At 34.8% G+C, this 20,616-nt stretch overlaps 1 protein-coding gene across 1 annotated transcript in view; it reads right to left on the bottom strand.

Moving 5' to 3' along the window:
* The window catches only part of BBS9 (Bardet-Biedl syndrome 9), a 204,769-nt gene that overhangs the window by 102,724 nt on the left and 81,429 nt on the right, over positions 1 to 20,616 (bottom strand). Inside the window, exons 18-19 of the mRNA XM_009332416.1 lie at positions 15,935 to 16,107; positions 13,627 to 13,779 (exon numbers count right to left, since the gene is read on the bottom strand). Of these exons, the coding sequence (XP_009330691.1) occupies positions 13,627 to 13,779; positions 15,935 to 16,107 (326 nt within the window). The remainder of the gene's footprint in view (positions 1 to 13,626; positions 13,780 to 15,934; positions 16,108 to 20,616) is intronic.

Below are 20,616 nucleotides of genomic sequence, written 5' to 3'. Positions count from 1 at the left end.
CTGACCAAAATATGAAAAAATTAAAAGACCACATAGGTTATTATAACATTCACAGAAAATTAGATAAGACTCTGAATCTCTTAAAAAAAATTACTACAGTTTACTGGATATTTTATGAAATTTTCAAATTTACAGTGCCATTTGTTTCATTAAACAATGAAGAAACTTACCTGGACTAGAGAACTAGACCTCAGCTTGTGTTAACAGTCAGAGCTATCAACTCCCATGATAATTCATTCTGGCTGAGGTTCTGCTCCAGAATCACCCAAAAATGCTACACCAATTAAATGTGACCTCCTGCTAGAAAATGCACCTGTGATCAAAACAAAGGGTTATGACTTTCTTCTTTCCTTTCCTCTCCCCCCGCTAGAGAGTAAACTCCTTTGCAGTGACCATAAACTTCCAAAAATAAAAATTTTTGAAGCGGAAGTAAATAACACAGATGAAACAGAACAGAAATGTCACAGGCTTGTTCTAGCAGTCTTCCGAGGGCAATGAGGAAAAGCTTTCGCTCTTAGACCTGTCTTGGGAGTTGCAAATACAGATGTTGGCACCAGTCCCAGAACACAAAGCATACTTTTCAATTTTTACTAATACCTGCTAAAATTGTATCTTGGCATTTTTGCTTGGAAAGAAAATTAAGGAATGACCCTTCTTAATGCTTTGTAATCCACATAAATCTCAAAAACTCTTCTTGGGGAAAGGTTTTTGTAGAACTTTTTTTTTTTTTTTTTTTTTTTTTTTTGCAAAGAACAACAGGGCCTCTTAGGCAGTCATTGCCTTTACAGATTGCCTTGCTGAATTCAAAACCAAGAATAAATACAGACAATAATCAACAAATCACTCAAACCCTCACATGAATAGTGAAGTAATGGTTTCAGAGCTTACAGATACAGAATGTATAAACAGTGACATAGGAAACAAAACATGAAAAGAAGATTTCAGAAAAACGATCTACTTCAAAGGTTGAAGTACTTAGCCTAAAATCAGACGGGCCAACTGGTTCCTCTGTAAATGCATTGCTGGTATTCTACCCACCACTACCCTCAAAGAAGTTTAATAAAATACATTTCAGGAATTAAAACTGGTTTTCATAGGAACAAATTTATACAATAGAGGCCAAATGTTTCTCTGTTCCATAGATGGGTTTCCCACAGAAGAAACAACACATGAGCAAGATGAAGACTTGTATCAACGTGTTTTTTTCCATTTGCCTCTGGTGCCTTTGTTAAAAATAAAAGGTCAACGATTTCACAACAATAAACATGAATGGAGAGCTATACTTCAAACTGTAACCATGCCAGCCTGCAATTTTTAACCCGTAACGTAACAAAACATATGGGAAGAATGGGTGAAAGAACTTTTTAGAGACACTGGGCTTCCAGTGGCAAATGGACAGGCAACAATTTAAGAACTAGGTAAGGAGAGCAGTAGTTAAGTACTGGGTAGGAATCAAGTCAGATAGACAAATCTGTTGTAGACAAGCTTCCACCTCTGTGGATCTCAGAAAAAAAAAGTAAAAGAGGAAATGAAACAGGATATCTTGGCATACGACAGGTAATTTCACATCATGGAATTCTAACTAATTGCAATTATAAACTACAATCTCTTCACAAGCTTTTACACAAAGGAAAAAATAGCAAAAGATAAAGCAAAATAAAATGCAAAAATACAATCCAGTAGACATGAATAAAATACTGAAGATTAAGTCAACCTGCAAGCTGTTCATAACTTCTGCAGTTTATAATTTCTACATGCATTTTTAAAAAACAAACAGAAGTGATCTTTGAATTTGTCAGAAAAGACAATTCAACAGGTGTTTTAATGAATCCTACTCCTTGTGATTCTGATCAAACAATACAGACTTCTTCCCAAAAGGAGGTAAAAATCTGAAAGATGGCTATTAGTAGCCAACAAGTAATCTGCTTCATATTTGTTTCCACAATAAAAAAAGAAATTGAGTGCATCAGATGCTCATAAAAGCTAAAAGGAATAAATGTAGCTAGAAGACATAGAACATATTGAAACACAACAGTCTTTTTGAAAATACTTATTTTAAGACAGACTTTCAATTGCCTATTGGAATGTAACAGACAGCTAATGCACGATGAAATGCTCATTAAGGAGACATGAAAAAATAAGGAAAATGCAAAAAGTTTACTTTTCCTCCAGCAAAGCATGGAATTTTCTCAAAACTCTGAAACCCTATTCAAATTAGAACAGAGGCAAGGGCTACTGTTTTCTTTAACATGACAAATCTAATTAGGTAGCAAATATTTAACCAATAGCTAGAGGTTGCTCTTTAAGTACTAAATAATGAGATGTAATTAAGGTAGCAAAGGCAAAAGGTTACTGATTTAGGGCATTTCTATGGTGTAGTGTTTAAATTATAGGTTTTATACAAAACGCATGGGCCAATGCACAAGAAAAAAATCCAATTTTAACGGAATGCAGAACAAATTAACATTTTAACATTATAATACTACTCAATTGTATAATGGGATTTTGCTAAGTGTCACACAAGAGAAAATAAAAGTAACACTCCAAGGTATGCTTGTTAACCTCTTCAAGCTAAATATATTACGAGCCTACTGACAGCAGTAAATAGACACATTGTAACATGAAAGACTCTGAATTCAAAGGCCTTTAATAGGTGTTGCTTTTTCTAAGTAGATTGGCCTTAAGAGTATAAACAATGAACAAGATAAAAATTATGTTATCCATACCAAATACTTTCAAATTTCCTAAAGGGAAATGGAATGATTCCTTTAAAAATACCATTTTAAAAAATCCAGTTCCTGCGATATATAATGTCTTTTTCTCCACTTCTCCTTCCCATGTTAGAGGAATTTAGCCTGGCAAGTCTAGTCTTCAGCACCCATACATAATGTTTTATAGGTTGTCCAGAAGGCTTTTTGGAAAAATAAGGATTACAGCTGTTACAGTCAAAACCTGCCACCTCAACATTTCAGCATCCTGGTTGTCCATCCAACAAGGGACTCAAGCAAACACTTAATTTTAAGATGTCTAAATAATACCAAGTCTGTATCCATAACAAATTGCCAATATTAAAACAAGAAATTGGCAGCCACAAAACTTTGTCAAAGAACTCAAGGCAGAACATTCTATTTAATAAAAGCCTTAAAATAATACCTCTGTAGTTACGATACTCATCATTACTGTCTTCTTCCTTCCTGACTTCTGACCCCCTCAGTTCATTACACCAACTTTTCCTGCATTAACCACCTTTTTCCTTTTCATACCAGTTTAAATTATCCACAACAGAATAATTAAAGGCTTCACAATGTAGAAATACCTACTGTGTGGAAGTTAGTAGTTAAGCACAACTGAAACATAAAATAGACCTGTTGAGATGCCAACTGGCAAGAAGAAATGGAGAAGAAAGTTCTTTTCCCTTTTGTTTTTCTCAATTCACAGATTTAACCAACAGTTTAGCTCCAACGTAAACTGTACCTTTTATTAAAAAGATCTAAATTGGGAGAATGACCACACAAGTTAAATTTTTCCTCAGGGAGGTAGTGGCTAGAGCAGCAGCTCCATGCTGACTGCAAGGAACATACAAAGAAACAGAGGGTTTTTTTAATAAAGTGTCTATACTATTTTTGATTTTTTTTTTTCTTCAGAAATCTATAGTCCGCTACTATATTGCCTCTGGTAAGTAATACCAAGCAGAATCCTGACTCAGCTGATCAGGAGTGTGCAACGAATATGTAAGCAGTATTAGATGTACTGGGCAGAGCAGGGGACTGATGACCTGAGGTCTATTGCCACCTCTGACACTGGTTGATAGGGTAGACCAACGATCTATACAAGTCATTTTGGGCCAGCCATCATCAGTGACTAAATTAAATGTCACACCTGTAAGAGTACCCAAGGTCAACAGAACCGTGATTTAGATGCTCATTCTCTATAAGTTAATGGAAATAAGTAGTTGTAGAGACTGATGTAAAATTATTTTAGATTAAGTTAGCAGACAAAATAGCTTGGTGTTGCTGGGTTTACAGTAAAGATACAACAATAACCAAATCCACTTCAATACCAAACTCACATCAAGATCTGCAAGCATTAGATGAGTAAATAATTTAAATATTTGAGGACCGAATTAACTATTTCCCAGTTTTTTGGGTTCGGTTGTTTTTGCTTTGTGGGTTTTTTTTTTGGGGTTTTTTTTTTTTGGGGGGGGGGTCTTTTTGTTTTGTTTTAAATCAGAGTTTGGCATAAAATGCTATTAAATTACATGACCTATGTAGCTCTCCCCCTTATTATTTAGTTGTTGGTATAATGAATATATAAGTCAACACGAACCCAAGCATTTCACTGAATCCGAGTATCAAAGTCTCTGAAATATTTACTTGGCATGAATTTGAAACCAACATATACTTGCCATCCAACCACAATGCAAAATTATCATCTACTGGACATCAAAGAAATCAATATCACTTATCGTGAGCTTACACCAGAAAATGATCTAGTTCAATGTTATTTCAGCCATCTGAAGGCACAGCACCCATGTATACACTGGTAAAACAAGTATAGTAGCCACCTAAAAGCAAACTATTAAAATTACAACAGAAGCCCCCAAAAATGTTCTTAGTACTGCATGCAGAAATTAACCAAAACTGATAATAATTTAATATTCACTTAATTCATCACATCTGGAGCACTCAATTAAAATGAGCAATTTCACAAAGATCATGTATCCAAACTTGCAAAGTAACCATTGTATCTTCCACCACGTACACTCACTAGTTGTTCTCAGCTGTTTAGCTTTTATGCCTCAAATGCTTTTATACTGCATAATTACAGGGCTGATATAGAAAACTTTCTAGGGAGCATGAAATAATAGTGTTTTCCATCCTTCTATGAAGATGGTATCATTTTTTTTATTCAAGTTTTGATTACACTACTGCATAGCACTGCCTCTCTTGCCTATGGAGTGTATTTCTCCCAGTGAAAGAGCCTGTCAATGACTTAAGCTTCAGCACAGGTATCTGATATTTCAGATTATCAGATATGACATTTCTTTCAAAGAAATAAGACTTATCAGTATTCCTTTCTTTGGGGAATTGTAGCCAACCAGTTCCATTTTCACTCATTCAAATGCACACAGGTTCTTTCAGTCCCTACAAAAAGCCCTCATATATGGTCTGGTGAGCTCATGTTAGGCTGAGGATACAAGATCTACCCCTGCAAAGGAATATTATTTTTTCCCCTTCAAAAAGGCATTAGCCAATGAAACAAATGTCACAAGAAGCGCCAAAGAATGTTTACGTCGCAAGAAGTGACATAAATCACTTCCTGCCATTGCCTTTATACACCAGAGGGTACAACCTGCCCGTACCCCTGAGGACTGAATCAAAGTTTGGGGAATCCTCTGATAGGTCACATTGGTGCAACAGCTCTAAAGTGGGAACTGCACCCGGGGGTGGGGGGGGGATAAATAAAATCACACCTCTAGTCCTTTAGTGATCTGAATGGAGCAGTGGGTGTTCAAACCTGGCTATTCACAGGTTCAAGGGGAGTAATTCAGCAGATAGGGCTGTATGACACAGCACAGTGTCCCTGAAACCCTCCTTTGCAGAAAATGTGACAGGCCAGAGTGAATGCAGTCCAGCAGATCCTGGCTGAGGCGCTTTGTGCCATATCTACACACACAAGGACATTTTACTTCCAACCTCTTTCTCTTGTGATGGCTGTATTGTCTCCAGCTTTTACATGCGTCTAACTCCCTCCACAAAAAAAACTTACTGAAGATATGAGCAATTTTACCTATTTGTCCCACAAACTGGCTGACCTGAAGTGAAGACTGTACCACACTAGAGTAAGTAATTGCTACCACAGACCAAAATACAGAAGAGTTGTGCCAGCAATCCTAATATATGCTTCCTAAGCACAGCTAACTACTTTCAGACATTTTTGGAATACATCTTCTAATAAAAAGGGGCTTTGATGACATTGTAAGTATTCCACTGTTAAAGCTAAATAAGTCTCAGGGAAACAGAAATATAACACTATTTGAACACCAGTAAAACAGAGAATTTTAATTATATGTAATAGCCAATAAGCTACTTTTAGTGGCTATGAAAAAACTACATTTAGCAGAAACAGCAATAAAACAAGAGAAGTTAAATATAACTCCTCCAAAGAACAGCATATTTATTCAAGCCAAAAAGAGCTAATTTATACTATGGGTGTAGTTCTCACTGACATTATCTGGGGAAAATGACTATTACAGGAGCATGTGTGATATATAGCCTTTGAGTCATGCATGATAAACCCTAATGGTTTTGCTTTGAGGTAAAAGTCCTTACTAATCAAGTAATGAATCATTCCCAAAATGTCGAGTTCCTGAGGCCATGTGTGTCAGAAGTGCGACTCTAGAGAGAATACTCAATCATTAATGATCACTTTTGAGATTTTTATCAACCAATTAATAAGCAAGGAAAGGAGTTAAGGGGCTTGAACAAAGAGTTAATGGACCTTTAATGACATTCCATGTGTTTTAGTGAATAGAACTTAATGAGTTTTATTTGCCACTGACCACAAACCACCAATCGAAGCGCTCCACACATTGCAAGTGTTAAAATAATGCAAGAAACAGTACTTACGCTTTCAAAAGATTAGAAAATTATGTTTACTATTTTGTAATGTCCATACTTATTTCGTATTACACCCATGTAGTAGATTACAGATTAGAAATAAAGACCCTAGCTTCCTAAATCAGTAGATGGACATGAGGTAAGGAGAGAAATGGGAAGATGTTTTTTTCTTTGGTATAGCAGGTGCTGGACCTGTTGGTATCAACTATCACAGAAGTAAAATTCTGGCTCTTAAGATACACAGTTCTAAAAAGACATCCAGGAACAATTTTGAAGACTAAAATGAAGATATGATGAATTATGTGTATGTACACAGATATATGCATGTGCACATGTACAAACATATAACCTTTTGTACTACTGTCTATAAATATAGTTTGTAACTAGTTATCTCAATCGTGATAATAATTTACACCCAAAATTAATTTTCCCTGATAGTGTCAAATATTATAAAATGGACAAGAACTGACACACAGTATTTTAATACTTAAAATAGTGCTTGACGAGGTTTCAACACTCTTGCTTGATCACAAACCGCAATGAAAGAGAGACATTGCATGCATGATCAGCAGCACTAGGGTGAAAATTCCTCATAATTGTCTTGTTAAGTACAATGTGCTCAAAGGGATTCTAACTAAGTTCTTTTAAGTTCTGTCCAAAATTCAGATTAATTACACATTCTGCTGAAACCTCAAGAAACATAAATATTTAGTGCACTTCCCATGGCCTCCTAAATTATGTCCAGGGATACCAAAGATTTGCTTTTTTTCCATACATTTAACTTTGAAAGTTTATTGTATCATAGCTTTCTCTTTTTGGATGCTTTTCTAAAAAAACATCAGTTAACACTTTAACATGAGCTGAATGCTTTCTTTGTGTGTGTACTTTAGACTAAACTTAAACAAAGCTGCAAGTCAGATCCTAAATGCTTTAATCAGGTGTTGCTCTAAATTTTTTTTCTTTCTTTGAGAAAAAGAATGCTACAAAGTAAGCTTTAGATTTGATTATTTAAATGTCAACTTTCAAGACCAGAATAAATCCTGTCATGTAGTACAGGTACTCAATGTCACTCTGAAAATAACATGGGATTGAAGGGCTCCAAAAGGATCAAACCAGTTGCAAGAAAAGTTATCCATAAACAAAGAACAAACGTAAGGACACCTAAATACCAATCCTGTGCTGTGGCATGAAACTGTGGGCCTAAGTTTTAGCAGCTGGTTGCTTAAATTCCATCTTAAAAACATGTAATAGTCCATCTTTCTGTTTAAATTAGGCTACAAAGAAACAGTTGTGTAATGAAGTTCATAAAGTTCTGAAAACATTAGAAGCACCTTTCTTCAAAACTGTCATATGAAAGAGAAAGGGCAACTCCTCTGACATTACTAATTAAAAGAACCAGTGCATTCATTGTAGAGACATTTGACTTCCAAATCCTTCGCAAAATTCATCTGTTTCTCCAGAAGTCTCTAATGAATGCTCAAGATCCGCAACTAACATCCAGGGCTGTACACGTGAGGGACAGCTCAGTTCGCAGACCTCAGGGAAAACGACTACCCTTACAGGCGGATAAAGCTTTCTCAGTCACAGGCAACAAATTCCTACACAGTTTACTGCCATGTAAAGAATTAAAATGGATCCTCCTGATGGAATTGCCTTCTTTATTCTAAATGAGGAGTCATGGTATCTCTACCTGGAAGCAATTGTGTTTATTGACCACTTCTAACACGCTGACAGTGAAATGCTGCACTTACTTTCCAGTGCTGCTAGCTATATGAACAAGATAAACAATATAGGAATGCTGAAGGGAGAACAGATGAGGGAGATTACTCTGAAAAAGATCTGTAGGAATTGTGTTTGTTCCTACTCCCTGTAAACAGTAACCTATGAGCACCTCTTGAAATCTGAAAGCCTATTCGAATACTTTTCCCCTTGTTTCAAACAGAGTTTTTAAGTGAAAAATTCCTATGCGCGCAAATCTCTTCAAGCTGCAATCCATATGCAGAACTCACAAGATGCAAGACCAAGACCAGCCAAGATAAATACAAACCGTGTACTAAAGACAGCAAAAATGAACTGGACAACTTCTAGCTGTTTACAGAGCAAGATCTGAAAATTACGTTGAAAGCCACTTTATTGCGACTTACAGCCAAGTATTTCTGTAAGACAGGTTATTCAGTAATAAAATAAATAAGATGACCACGACAGAATAGCTGAATTAGGAAAAAACTATGGGAATAAACCTGCAGCATCAATTAGTTCTAGCAGTTCTGTTTAGAAAAGCGTGTTAGGTCCTCTTACTAATGGCAAGACACTCTCAAATGTATAAAGTACCTTAAAAGAAAGAAAAGCTAAAATGTATCATTAATCAAAAATAAAGACCCACTGTTGTAGAGCATGTAGTTATCAAGCCTAGATGTCTAAGGTTATGGAACTGTGCTGACCATTTATGTCAGACATGTTCTGTCGGTTCATTCCTAGTAACCGTCGTTTCCATTGACCACACAAAATTTTACAGTGACATGAAGATCCAGAAATCATTAAGTTCCTCTATATATTTTTTAAATTAGCAGACTGGGAGGGGAGAGACACTTTTAGTATTTCTACTGAGACAGGGGACATCATCCACCTTGTCTGGGTAGGTGGCTACTGCCAGTCAGCACTAGTGCACCGCGGTGCTTGACAGTGCACAAATCAGCAACTGACAGGGGGGGTGCTGGGGCCATGGGTAAAAGTTGAGATGTCAGTATTAGAAAGCACAAGCGAGTTAGTGGTTTTACAGGGTGGGGATGAAGAAGCCTCAGAACATGGTGAAACCTGAGGTACTGTGCAATAATAGCATCAAAGAATAGGGAGCTATGCTTACTACATACGATGGAAGCATGGAGATATAGGACAAATCTGTTTGCTTCATGATTTGTGTTAATTTTGCTACCTGTTCTTGTTATACAATGCAAGGTAGAAGCGATTGCTTTGTCATTACATTTTTTTGTAAACTTGAACTGTTCAATCTTGTCTCAGATTCATGTTTTAATTACTTAAAGTTGGTTAAGCAACAGTTAGTGCCCTAGGAGAACTCCACTCCACATTTCTCGCCTCTTTTCCTAGGAGAATGTAACTGCAGTAGTCTTCTAAACATGGTTACAGGGTTAAACACAGCTTACAACTAGACACAGCTAGTATTGCTTAGATTCACTAGGATAAAATGCATGTGGGTTGAAATAAGAAATTGAACCATCTGATCTTTATGACACTTGTTAATTCCAGCCTGTACCTGGAAACCCAAATAATGTATGTCAAGAGTCGATGCATGAAAATTATAATTCCAGGGCAAGCACCTGCAGCTACTGCCAAACTATGATTTTTTTTTAATATGACAGAAAACACATTGTAGAGATTAAAGATCATTAAATTACACTTTCAAGCAATAACATGTCTCTAGTAGGTGAGCATTATGCAAAGTATATGCTGTTTACAACAGCTACCATAAAATTTGCTGCAATCTCATTTCATATTTGAAGTCCTTTAAACGACAAAACATCTATGCAATCTCAACTACTGTTCAATTGCTTTTAAATTTATCTAATTAAATTCCTTTCTTAGAAAAAGAGCTAGCAGCATGTCCAATTGCACTGGTAATTTTTTTTAACCAGAGATCAAGAAATTAATTCATAGGCATACAAATAGCATCTATTGCAAATTGATTTTTCCATTATTTTCACAGCACCTTCCTACAAATCATTCCTAAACATCATAAGAATAGCATTTCCTTTTTCTAATATAAAAGGCTACTATGTATATAACAGCTTTTCTTTCCCTTCCAAAATGGAACACCTGATGTCACTATTTATTAACTGTTGTTAATACTCATTCAAATCTATTTAGACCTATAATATTACTTCCGAAAGACAAGTTCTAGAAGAAAAGATTAAACAGGACTATAAAACCAAAAGCAAGCTTTTCACCGTTGCACACACTAATGCCTGCTTATACGTTTCTCTGTTATTGTGAAGATGAAAAAGTAAGGCTAAAGTTTCCTTATAATAAACCCATTAGTAATTTTATTGTAGCACTAAATACATCCTGCCTTGTTGATAATGTACAAGGACTAATACAAAAATTTATTTCATAAACATAAATGCTTTTTACCAGAGAATCAAACACAGCTTGATTAATTTTCTCCAGTTTGGCATCTATAGGTTTGACACACACTGTACATCTACTTACACAGCACACAAACACAACTTTTACTTGAAATGAAAATCTGAAAATTAACATTTACAATCTACTTCAGTTGTAAAATACAAATCAGTTCAGCAATTCATAACAATTTGCAGGTGGGCAAAGAAACTGCACAGAGTAAGTTTAAAGTACCTATGTATCACACCTAGGCACTGAAACTACAAGTTGAATATTCACCATTATTTGACTTGTATTTAAAAGGCTGTTCACCAAAGGTTATATATCTGCTGTATAACTGTTCTGATGCAAGGAAATAAAGGAAGAAATAAAAGGCGCCTTTATATCCCTGTGGATCTAGAGAGGCTATACCATTATAGCTTCAATTTAAAAAAAATCCTAAGCTATAATAGTTATTCTATTAAGAACATAACTCATATAGAGCCCAAGTCCTGGAGATTCTTGGTTAAAAAGAATAATAAAATCACATACTCATACTAACTGGAAACTCTTTCCTGTTCTAGATGAAAAGGTTTGGAATACACTATAAAACCAAAACATATACATTTCCCTTCTGACTGCAAAACCCAATGTAAAAAGTAACAAAAGCTTTCTTTGTACATAACAATTACTTTGGTGAAAAATGAGAGGATAAAACAATGCAAATTTTTCTTTTCTCATTATAAAAATATTTAACATAAGGGAGGGGATGAGATTCTCGGACAATGGTAAGAGAATAAAAATCCATTTCTTTTCTAACAGTTAAGAGTATTTTATTGTGGGATTTATCATGTCTATTTTATTACAAAAACCCCCGAAACTTCTACATCACTTATTCAGAGTTCAATCCAAATTCCACTGAAGCAAATAAGAGTCATTCCTCTAAGAGTCTATGGGATCATTCTTCATTGAATGCATTCTGCATTAGGAAAGCTGCTAAACACAACCATGGTCCTCAAAACAGAACAACTTTGTAAAAGGAAAAAGAGATACAACTTGTTTGAAGAATTCCTCTGAAAAGCAGTATTCTCAAAAAAACAATCATATTAATTCCAATGTCAAAAGGGCTACGTACTTAAAAGAATTTTTTTTTTTTATACTGTTCATATTTATCTGGCCTCGTTATTCCTTTACTGAAAACACATGTACCATATTTTGAATACTTCAACTATCTGCATTAGACATACTTATTCAAATAAAGACAGAAGATTATACTGAATTGAAGAAAACAAGGTCTTTTCTGATATAGGAAATGCATCATCAAGCAATTTCATTTCACCCACATAGCAAAGAGACAATATTAAATCCTACCACAGCTCTCACTTTCAAAACAACATATGCAGCACTGGGGTCTCTACGGTAATTACTATTTTACTACACTTTTGTTTGTACTAACAATAACAACATTGCTTTGTTGCAAGGGGATTCACAGGAACAAAAGAAAATGACAAAGAAATCTACCAAGAAAAATGTGAGCTTGCCTAAAACAATGTTTTACCAAATGCGGAAAAATGTAAGCATTTGCTCTCTGGAAAGAAATCTTTTTCCTCATTCTCCTTTCCGCTACACTAATTCTAATTTAAAAAGCTTACAACAGTAATTGTTAAGAAAATCACCCATCTAATTTTGGTTTGAAGGACCTTATAAAATAAGCTTCTGCAATATGCATCTATTTCAACTACCTGATTTTTCTCATATTCTCAGAACTCATCTTTCAATTCAACTGCATAAGAAAACTATCAAGCACATCCCAGTTGCTTTTATGGTTAAAGGCAGCAGTTCTACACAGCAAAAGCAGACTCAAGAGGCTCGCTTTTGTTTATCTTTAGGGCTTGCTTAGTCATGCCATTTCAAAGTGTTAAAGAATCACCCTTCTATCACAACAATACCTAGTATTTCTTGAAGTAACCAGAAAACGCCCACTTTCAAACTTAAACCACCTCATAGTTAACTCATTCACAGTAAAGACTGAAATAAAAGCAAATCTGACTCATTCATAGTCATACATGGAAAGGCAGTTTTCTCCAATTTAGAGAAACATTTTCGTAGAGCAAACAGTAAGGAAAAATATTTCTCCTTAACACCTTTGTTTTTTAATTGTCGTGATATACAACAGCACATAAAGGTAAGTCTTTTTTCCAGCAAAGAATCTAATTGTGACTCAGCTTCTCTAGCAAGGCATGTTAGAAAGTAAAATCAGATCCTCCAACAGAAAAACACAAAATGCATAAAGTGCCTTCTTAGCAAAGGGGACACATCATGAAACAAGGGTTATTCTAAAGCAATGCAGGGCTGAGGCAGGAAAAGGAAGAAAAATTGTTTTATTTGTTGCATACTTCCAGTACGGGGATGGTTTAGGAATGAATTTTTTTTAAACATTGTTGTTCTGCAGCTATCACATTCTGAAATGATTAGAACATAAAATCCCCATAAGGAAGGACATGGCCAGCCTCAGACAATTTTGTTGTGAATGTTACACCAGCCAAACCATTCCACCAGTTTACAGTGTACCATAAAATATTTACACAAGCTATGAACTATAAAATATTTTCACATGAACTATAAAATATTTACACTATCAACATCAGTTAGGAAAGAATGATGTGCTGTCAAGCTGGTGTGACCCAAGAGTAAAGATTTTGTGGTCACAGATTAAATAAAACTATTGCAATTCATCTGGAAAGTTACAGGGAATATTAGGTTAAACAAATTACTGCTTCCTGGTCTCTTGGATGGTAAATGTAACCAGGAAAGCATAGCTTATATGCTTTAAGCTAAGTTTTACCAACAACATGAAGAAAGGTTAGGCTCATAATCAAACTGTACTGACCTCTCTGAATGTTCCTTCTAGCAAGGTGTCCAGATGTTGAAGAGGAGCAGGAGTTTTGTCTTTGAATCGTGTCAGCAATCGCCGCTCAATAGCTCGAAATTGTACAGCCCTTTCAGATAACAGCTCCTGAAATTTTTCAGCACTCAAACGTAGCTGCGATTTAAGGGTTTTCAAGCATACAGGTTAAGGGTCATATACATTATGTATGCACATTCCAAATGAAATGGGAGAATGATAGTAAAATTTTGTGGAGAGTGTCTATTATTCAAATATGTTAATGTCATTTATACCAGTTTCATATTTTACACTCCTCGTGAAGCTAATTAACATCTTCAAGAATTATCATTTGCTACTGAAATCAAAACTAATTGTCAACAGTCACAATAATCTGTGAAAATGCAGAAAAATCTCATCAAGAAGCCCATGAAGAAGAGTGAAATTTCACCACCAGGATCTCAAGGCTTCTTCTTCGTTTGGTGCGCTACTTATGACACATACACACAGTGTATTGGACTTCATATTCACTGCAGTAGAAGGTAAATGGTTATTCCCTTAAGCATAAATAGAAGTACTAAATTCTGCACTGTTTGAATGATTGTCTTTTTCTGAAGTGAAATCCTTTTTCCTTTTATATATACTAATCAGCTATAGCAAGAAACTTTCTTGAAGTGTTCACAAAACTTTGAACAACATTGTACATCAAATGCCCAGATAATAAGAATTCTTATATTATCTTTTAATCATTTTCCAGTACATGCCTCTAACACAAAAATCACTAAATAAAGGTGAATCTTTCAAAAAGCTGGGACTCCTCTGTACAGCTGACATGCTGTAACTAGCAAAAGTTATCAGAAGAAACATTAAGACACACAGCTTTCCAGATGTGAGCATTATGACACACATCCATTTTAAAGTGCCCCAAAATGAGCAGAAAAATTAAGTTTCCTAGATTTAGAAAACAGATTATATCTAACAATAAGCAAACGTACCATTCTGTCAGTACATGATTATGAAGGACAGTTCAGGGAAGCTAAGAGAAAAAGAAACACTATGCAGCTTTTCTAGAAGTAGGAGGAAAAAAGTGACACCTCAGGTAATATTCTCCCAAGCTTGCCAAAAAAGAGTGTATTGAAATTAACAGGGATGGGAGCATTAGGATCCCCTTGATAGATCATTTGATAATTTTTAGACCAGATAATTATTGTAAAATTTCAGAAACTTCAAAATAGCCAGCTGCAACATAATTAGATCCTAAGTTAGCATTCCAGCAACCACACCTGTATTTCAAACTTCAGTGTATTTAAGCTTGTGATACAATCTAATGAAGCCTATGTTTAATGTATTTCTACAATACCAGTTGCTAAAAAAAACACCAAACTTTTTGAATTTCAAATTAGTTGAAAGACTAATAGAATAACTACTCATGAGCTTGAGAGATAGACCTGGATCTAGGCTGACTCCTTAAAAAATCCCAGGGAATCCCAACTACAACTTCCATCTTTCTGTGTGGTGATGGCTCCACCTCACAGAAAATTTGGGAGCATGAAAGAACATCCAATACAAGTTCTCACTCTCACATACATATGTTGCTGCTTTTGCCCATTACATGAGTTTAATATAAATTTTCAAATAGCTATTCTCTTTTTTTACTAGAAAGGCAGTGGGGGGAAAGGAGTGCATAGATTTTATTTTATTAGCTATTTCTACAAGCCAGCTGAACTATTGGAGATTTTTCATTGTCATCTGCATGACCAAACAGGAAAAAGTAATTACATTTATTTTATATCTGGTCTGGTAAACTTCCTTGAGCCTCCAATGCTACTTCTACAAGGGCAGTCAGTTTTTTAAAATCTGAAGGGACTTTTTATATAATTACCAGGATGATTCAGAAAAAAAAAAAGCTCATGCTTCATTATTACAGAAGAGTAAAATATCTTAAAACTAAGGACAAATTTTAGAAACAATTTTACAATTAACATGACATCAGTGAATGAAGAAGTCATGGCTTCTGTACAGACAGTGAGCAGAAGGGCAAATACTAGTACCATAATTTTTATCATTTGCAGACTGCACACTAGCTATTTGCGCTCTGCTAATCACAAGGGCTGTTTCAGAGGCAAGGCATACTCCATATGTCAAAAACTAAATGACGACATTTTTTCCAGCACTATCTTAGATGCAACTTTCTATTTTCTGAAAGCCAAATGCCTGTGATAGCTGTAGTTATAATCTGATTAATCATAGTACTAACATACAAAAAATTTTTAAACTAGCAGAACATTAATGATTCACGTATTATGTAACATACCTCAAAATGTCGATCAATTAGTTCAAAATATTCTTGCAGGGGAATTGAACCAGAAAAGGTACATGCAAAATCCTTGCAGTTTTGCTTCTTGAAATGTTCTTCAAGTCGAAGTGTGAGCTCTTTTGTTATCAGCCAAAGGTCTTCTAACTGCTCACTCTGGATCCTATAACGTTCTTTGAAAACAAGAACAAATACAAGACTAATTAACTCACATTTAAGCCACATACATTCACTATACAACATAGTTTAGATAGCACACAAATTTAACTTGCTAACTGTATCCAACGTCTATATGAGATTTTCGTAAGAGATACATGTTCACTAGTGTTAAAGAAATACTTGTATTTTATTGATGTCAGTCCTAAATACTCTCTCTTTATCCTAACTTTAACAGGCAATTTTGTAGCACAAAATGAAAGTATTTATTGCTTCAGGACTACTTACTTCAGAGCATAGGCCTGTTCATAAAGAAGAAAAAGCGATGAAGAACTACCATAATAAGGAAACAAGAGAATTACTGAATGATATTAAGTCATTACAACAGGCTGTCTGCAATTCTCTGCCATAACACAACCTTAGTGAGCTTTTCTGAGGGTTGGTGGCAGAATCAGGCTCAATTCACTTTGGACCATGACAGAAGCACAGCATCCTAAGCATCTGATAACACTGGTAACAACCAACTCCAATCCACCTAAAATCTTGAATGTCTTTTGGAAACGGTTATTGAGTTCTTAGATAATACACTCAATATTATATCTCCACTTCCTAAGATATCTTCTAGTAGGAAAAGTATTACTCTAACTAGACATAGACAACAATACTCAGTTTTGATAGTGCTATGCTTCACTCTAGATACAGCTAATATTAGTAGGTGATTTTTATCCATCTACACACTATGGCTTTGTAAAAATGGCTTAGTGTAGAAATGAAAGTTTTAATATAAACTGAAGTGAAAAAACAAATCCTGTTAGCCAGTGTTATCTGTCCCAGCAAATTCATTTAACTTATCACATTTTAGTGAATTTCAAATTATCAAGATAGTGTGATGAGATTTTATTTCTGTTATTTCTAGTCCACATTCATATACTCCTCTCTTCAGTTTCCAGGACATCAGAATTAACTAAATGTTGAGAGGAAAACATTGTGGGAAATCATAGCAGCACTTTATTTTTTTTTTTTTTCAGATAAACACTTTCAAACAACAGTTCCTTATTTCTTTTTGTTACTCATCTACCAATACCTTATCCAAAAGGATAGATAGAAATGCAGCTATGAGGAAAAAGAGTTGCTGGGGTTTGATACAAAATAGTTCTTTTTTTCCCCTTGTTACCAAGGTTCACAGTAAATCAAATTAACCAGAATTCTTTAGAACTCGAATGTACTTATTTAAAATTTTCTCAACATTAGTAATTCAAGATTGTTTGACATTACCACTGGCATCATTCCCAGGATACGTATTTCACTGAATAGAGAATGACAAATTCTGTTTACAGTGTAACAGGAAAGAAGCAAGTTTTATTTAAAAACATGCCTGTTAAAGAAAAGAACACCATCTGCTAAAGATAACATTCAACCTAATATCCATTTTTTAAACACTCACAATGTAATGGCTGGACTTAGTTGGATGTATCATCATACTTTGCCTTAAGTGATTTTTCCTTGAGGGAAATTAGCTCAGATGTTTTCAGGCCAAATCAACAGTCATTCCATTTATAATTGACATATCTAATACATTAATGGTTTAAAATGGATAAAACTAATTTCCTCCAAAATGCATATTTAGTTTCCATACATTGTTTGTTGGTCAATACAAACACAATCTAATTTTACCATGGCCTGAGCAGAGAGCATTGCAGTCATTTGCTTTACATGATCTTCCAGCTCTCAAAAAAGACAAATTAGATTTAGAGACTGTACAAAACTGAGAATCTTTAGTTGTACTAAACACATGCTTTCAACAGAAATACAATGAAAAAACTAAAGAAATAACTGTGTTTCTGCTCATTCTGTGCTTTTATAATAGTTAACCAACTTGTGTTGTGTTGTTTTTCATTAAAAAAAGTCCTGTTACAGAAAATTACAATAAATTTTCAGAAAATTCTCAAACAGAAAAGCAGGAAACTGAGGAGCACCAATAGGTTACATAAGTTACAAAGGCTTTCAACATTACAACAGGTTGTCCAACTAGCACAACCTGCATTAAGAATGGTTGCCCTGCCAGTAGGTTATCTGAAGGAAGTCTAGAAGATTCAGTTCCCTTCTCAGCAGAAAAAAAACAGCCACAATTAGCAGTCAAGCCTTCTTTACACTTTGCTTAAAAGACAGTTTTAAAAAATTGCAGAAAAAAACCCCTTAAAACCTTAATCTACATGGGGCAAGCTTCTTTTTAATATGTATTAACTGTCACAATGAACTGCAGGCTGGGCTTCTTTGCAGCAGTCCTCTTGACAGGCTGAAGTAACATCTTCAATTACTACACTGTTCAAAATGGATTAGCTAATACAATCAAGAAGAAATGTGAAAACATGTGTCATTCGTGTTTGCAGCTTCAGCAGTGAAACCCAACTGAACCTGGATACTTTCCTTCCATGTAGTTCTTCCCATTCAGAACTTAAGGTCCATTTGATAAGGGATATGGAAAAAGACGTCTTCTTCCATTGTCCAAGACTGACTTATTTCACGGAAAACCAGAAATAAGGATTGATCACTCCCAACAAACTTTTTTGCTTTTCTGAAACACCGTTACTTCTAGTCACTATTTATCTACAGATACAATTTTCTTTTTGAAGAACATTTCCACAATGATTATGTTGCATAAGCACTTTTACAAAGTATAAACTCAGTGTTAAATTACATAGCAGAATAAGGACCCCACCAAATAATACATCATTTCATCTGCATGCATTAGTTCCATAGAAGATCTGTCCACCCAAGCACAATCATTTTAGTGTCATGAAATTCTACCAAACAATGCTTTTGTATTATGGATAGTCTCTGTTCATAAAAATATTCTGAATTATGCTTGAGCATCAGACCTTTTACAAAATTTTTTTAAAATAAGTTTTACTTAGGTAACTTTTCAAATAAGCAAACACACCTAAGAAATTCTGTAACAAACCCAATCCAATGCATGAAGTGGATGCTGGAAACAGGCTGCTAATGTAGAAGGTGGCATCAAACAACTCATTTGTTTTCTAAAGTAAGGATTCCCAGACACAAGAAATGAGTAGTCACACTAAAAGAAACAGATATTTTGAATTTCCTTTGTAAAGTGAACTTCACAAGTAAAGCAGTGTGGGAAAGTTTATAGTAAGACTGCAAGCGTTATTCCTAGCTAGTGAATAAACAAACCTGAGAGGAAAAGCTTGTGGGTTTGGGGTGGAATTAAAAGTTATAGCCTCACTAGAAGCTAAAATACATTCATTACATAGACACAAATTTGTCCCTTACACAGAATCAGATTTAGCAACTATGCAAAACAAAGTCAAATGAAAGATTTAAATTGTAATCCAGAAAAAAATAGTTATTTATAAATCCTTTAAATTCTTTAGTTTTTAGAAACTATCATTGCATGTCTAGTTAGTTCAAACTGTTTAAGATCTACTATTTAAACAAATTTTTAAAACTAACTAACAATAAAACAGCATGCAAATAATGCATACAGAAACCAATACAAATGGATTTGAGCCTTAGAAATGTAAAGTGATTCTTGGTGCAATGGAAGTTACTGTCCAGATGGTTTCTGTTTTTAGCACATTTGATTACATTAGAAAAGGTATTAAATATTACCTCATAGCTCACAGCTGACGCCACCAATATTTATATAACCCATCATGAATACTGATTTTTGAAAACAGTGAGGCAGATTATTTTTGTGTCGAAAGAATTTCACATCAACAAACTAGATTCTGATCTCTCACTCAAAACAGTTTTCATAAAGCATTCACAGTGTTCCATTTGAACTCCCTGCAATGTGCAATAGGTATTCTAGTTTTTCAATTTGTTAGTCTGCTGTATTAAATGAAGACTTTGTGCTCTGCTGGCAAGGAAAACGCTAAACACAATTCAACTGATTTGGTTCCAGTGCACATGCCAAGAAAGAGTTTAGCAAGTTGAGTAGTTGTACAGGGCAAGACCATAAACTCTCCAAAATGAAGACAACCAATCTTTTTTAAAGAGCACAAATTCACAGGTGGTTGGAACATGACTACTTAATTCACAAACTGCCTTATACAAGAGACACTGGACCAGGTAACAGCATATCTACATGCATGTTCATACATTCTGTAAACATAATGGGAAGGACATTGAATCTATAATCCTGTATTTACAAAGATATACAGGCATCTAAAGATAGAGACAGGCATTTACTTAGATGTAGAGAAGCAAGTAAGTAGGGTCTGATGCCTAATTAAAGTCAAGGATTACTGGAAGTCAGTGGAGAGTTAGAAACCTGCTTTTTAATCCCTTTCAAAAATTCCAGTAGATTACTACTTCCAAACACAGGTGCTGAAATACCTTTGAGGAAAAGAGGTTTTTTTTCCATTATTATAATGACAGTATTAATTCATTAATAAAAACATTGCTAAAAACTTGAAGAAAATCCAGTTTCTTCAGAGAATTGTCACTGTAGTGTACTGTATTTTGAGTATGACTTTTTTGTTATAAAATTTTATGCCTTC

The sequence above is a fragment of the Pygoscelis adeliae genome, unplaced genomic scaffold, assembly GCF_000699105.1.
Source record: "Pygoscelis adeliae isolate BGI_AS28 unplaced genomic scaffold, ASM69910v1 Scaffold58, whole genome shotgun sequence".
In the NCBI taxonomy this organism is placed as follows: domain Eukaryota; kingdom Metazoa; phylum Chordata; class Aves; order Sphenisciformes; family Spheniscidae; genus Pygoscelis; species Pygoscelis adeliae.
The sequence above is the reverse complement of the archived record's forward strand: the minus strand, read 5'-3'. Positions and strand labels throughout refer to the sequence as shown.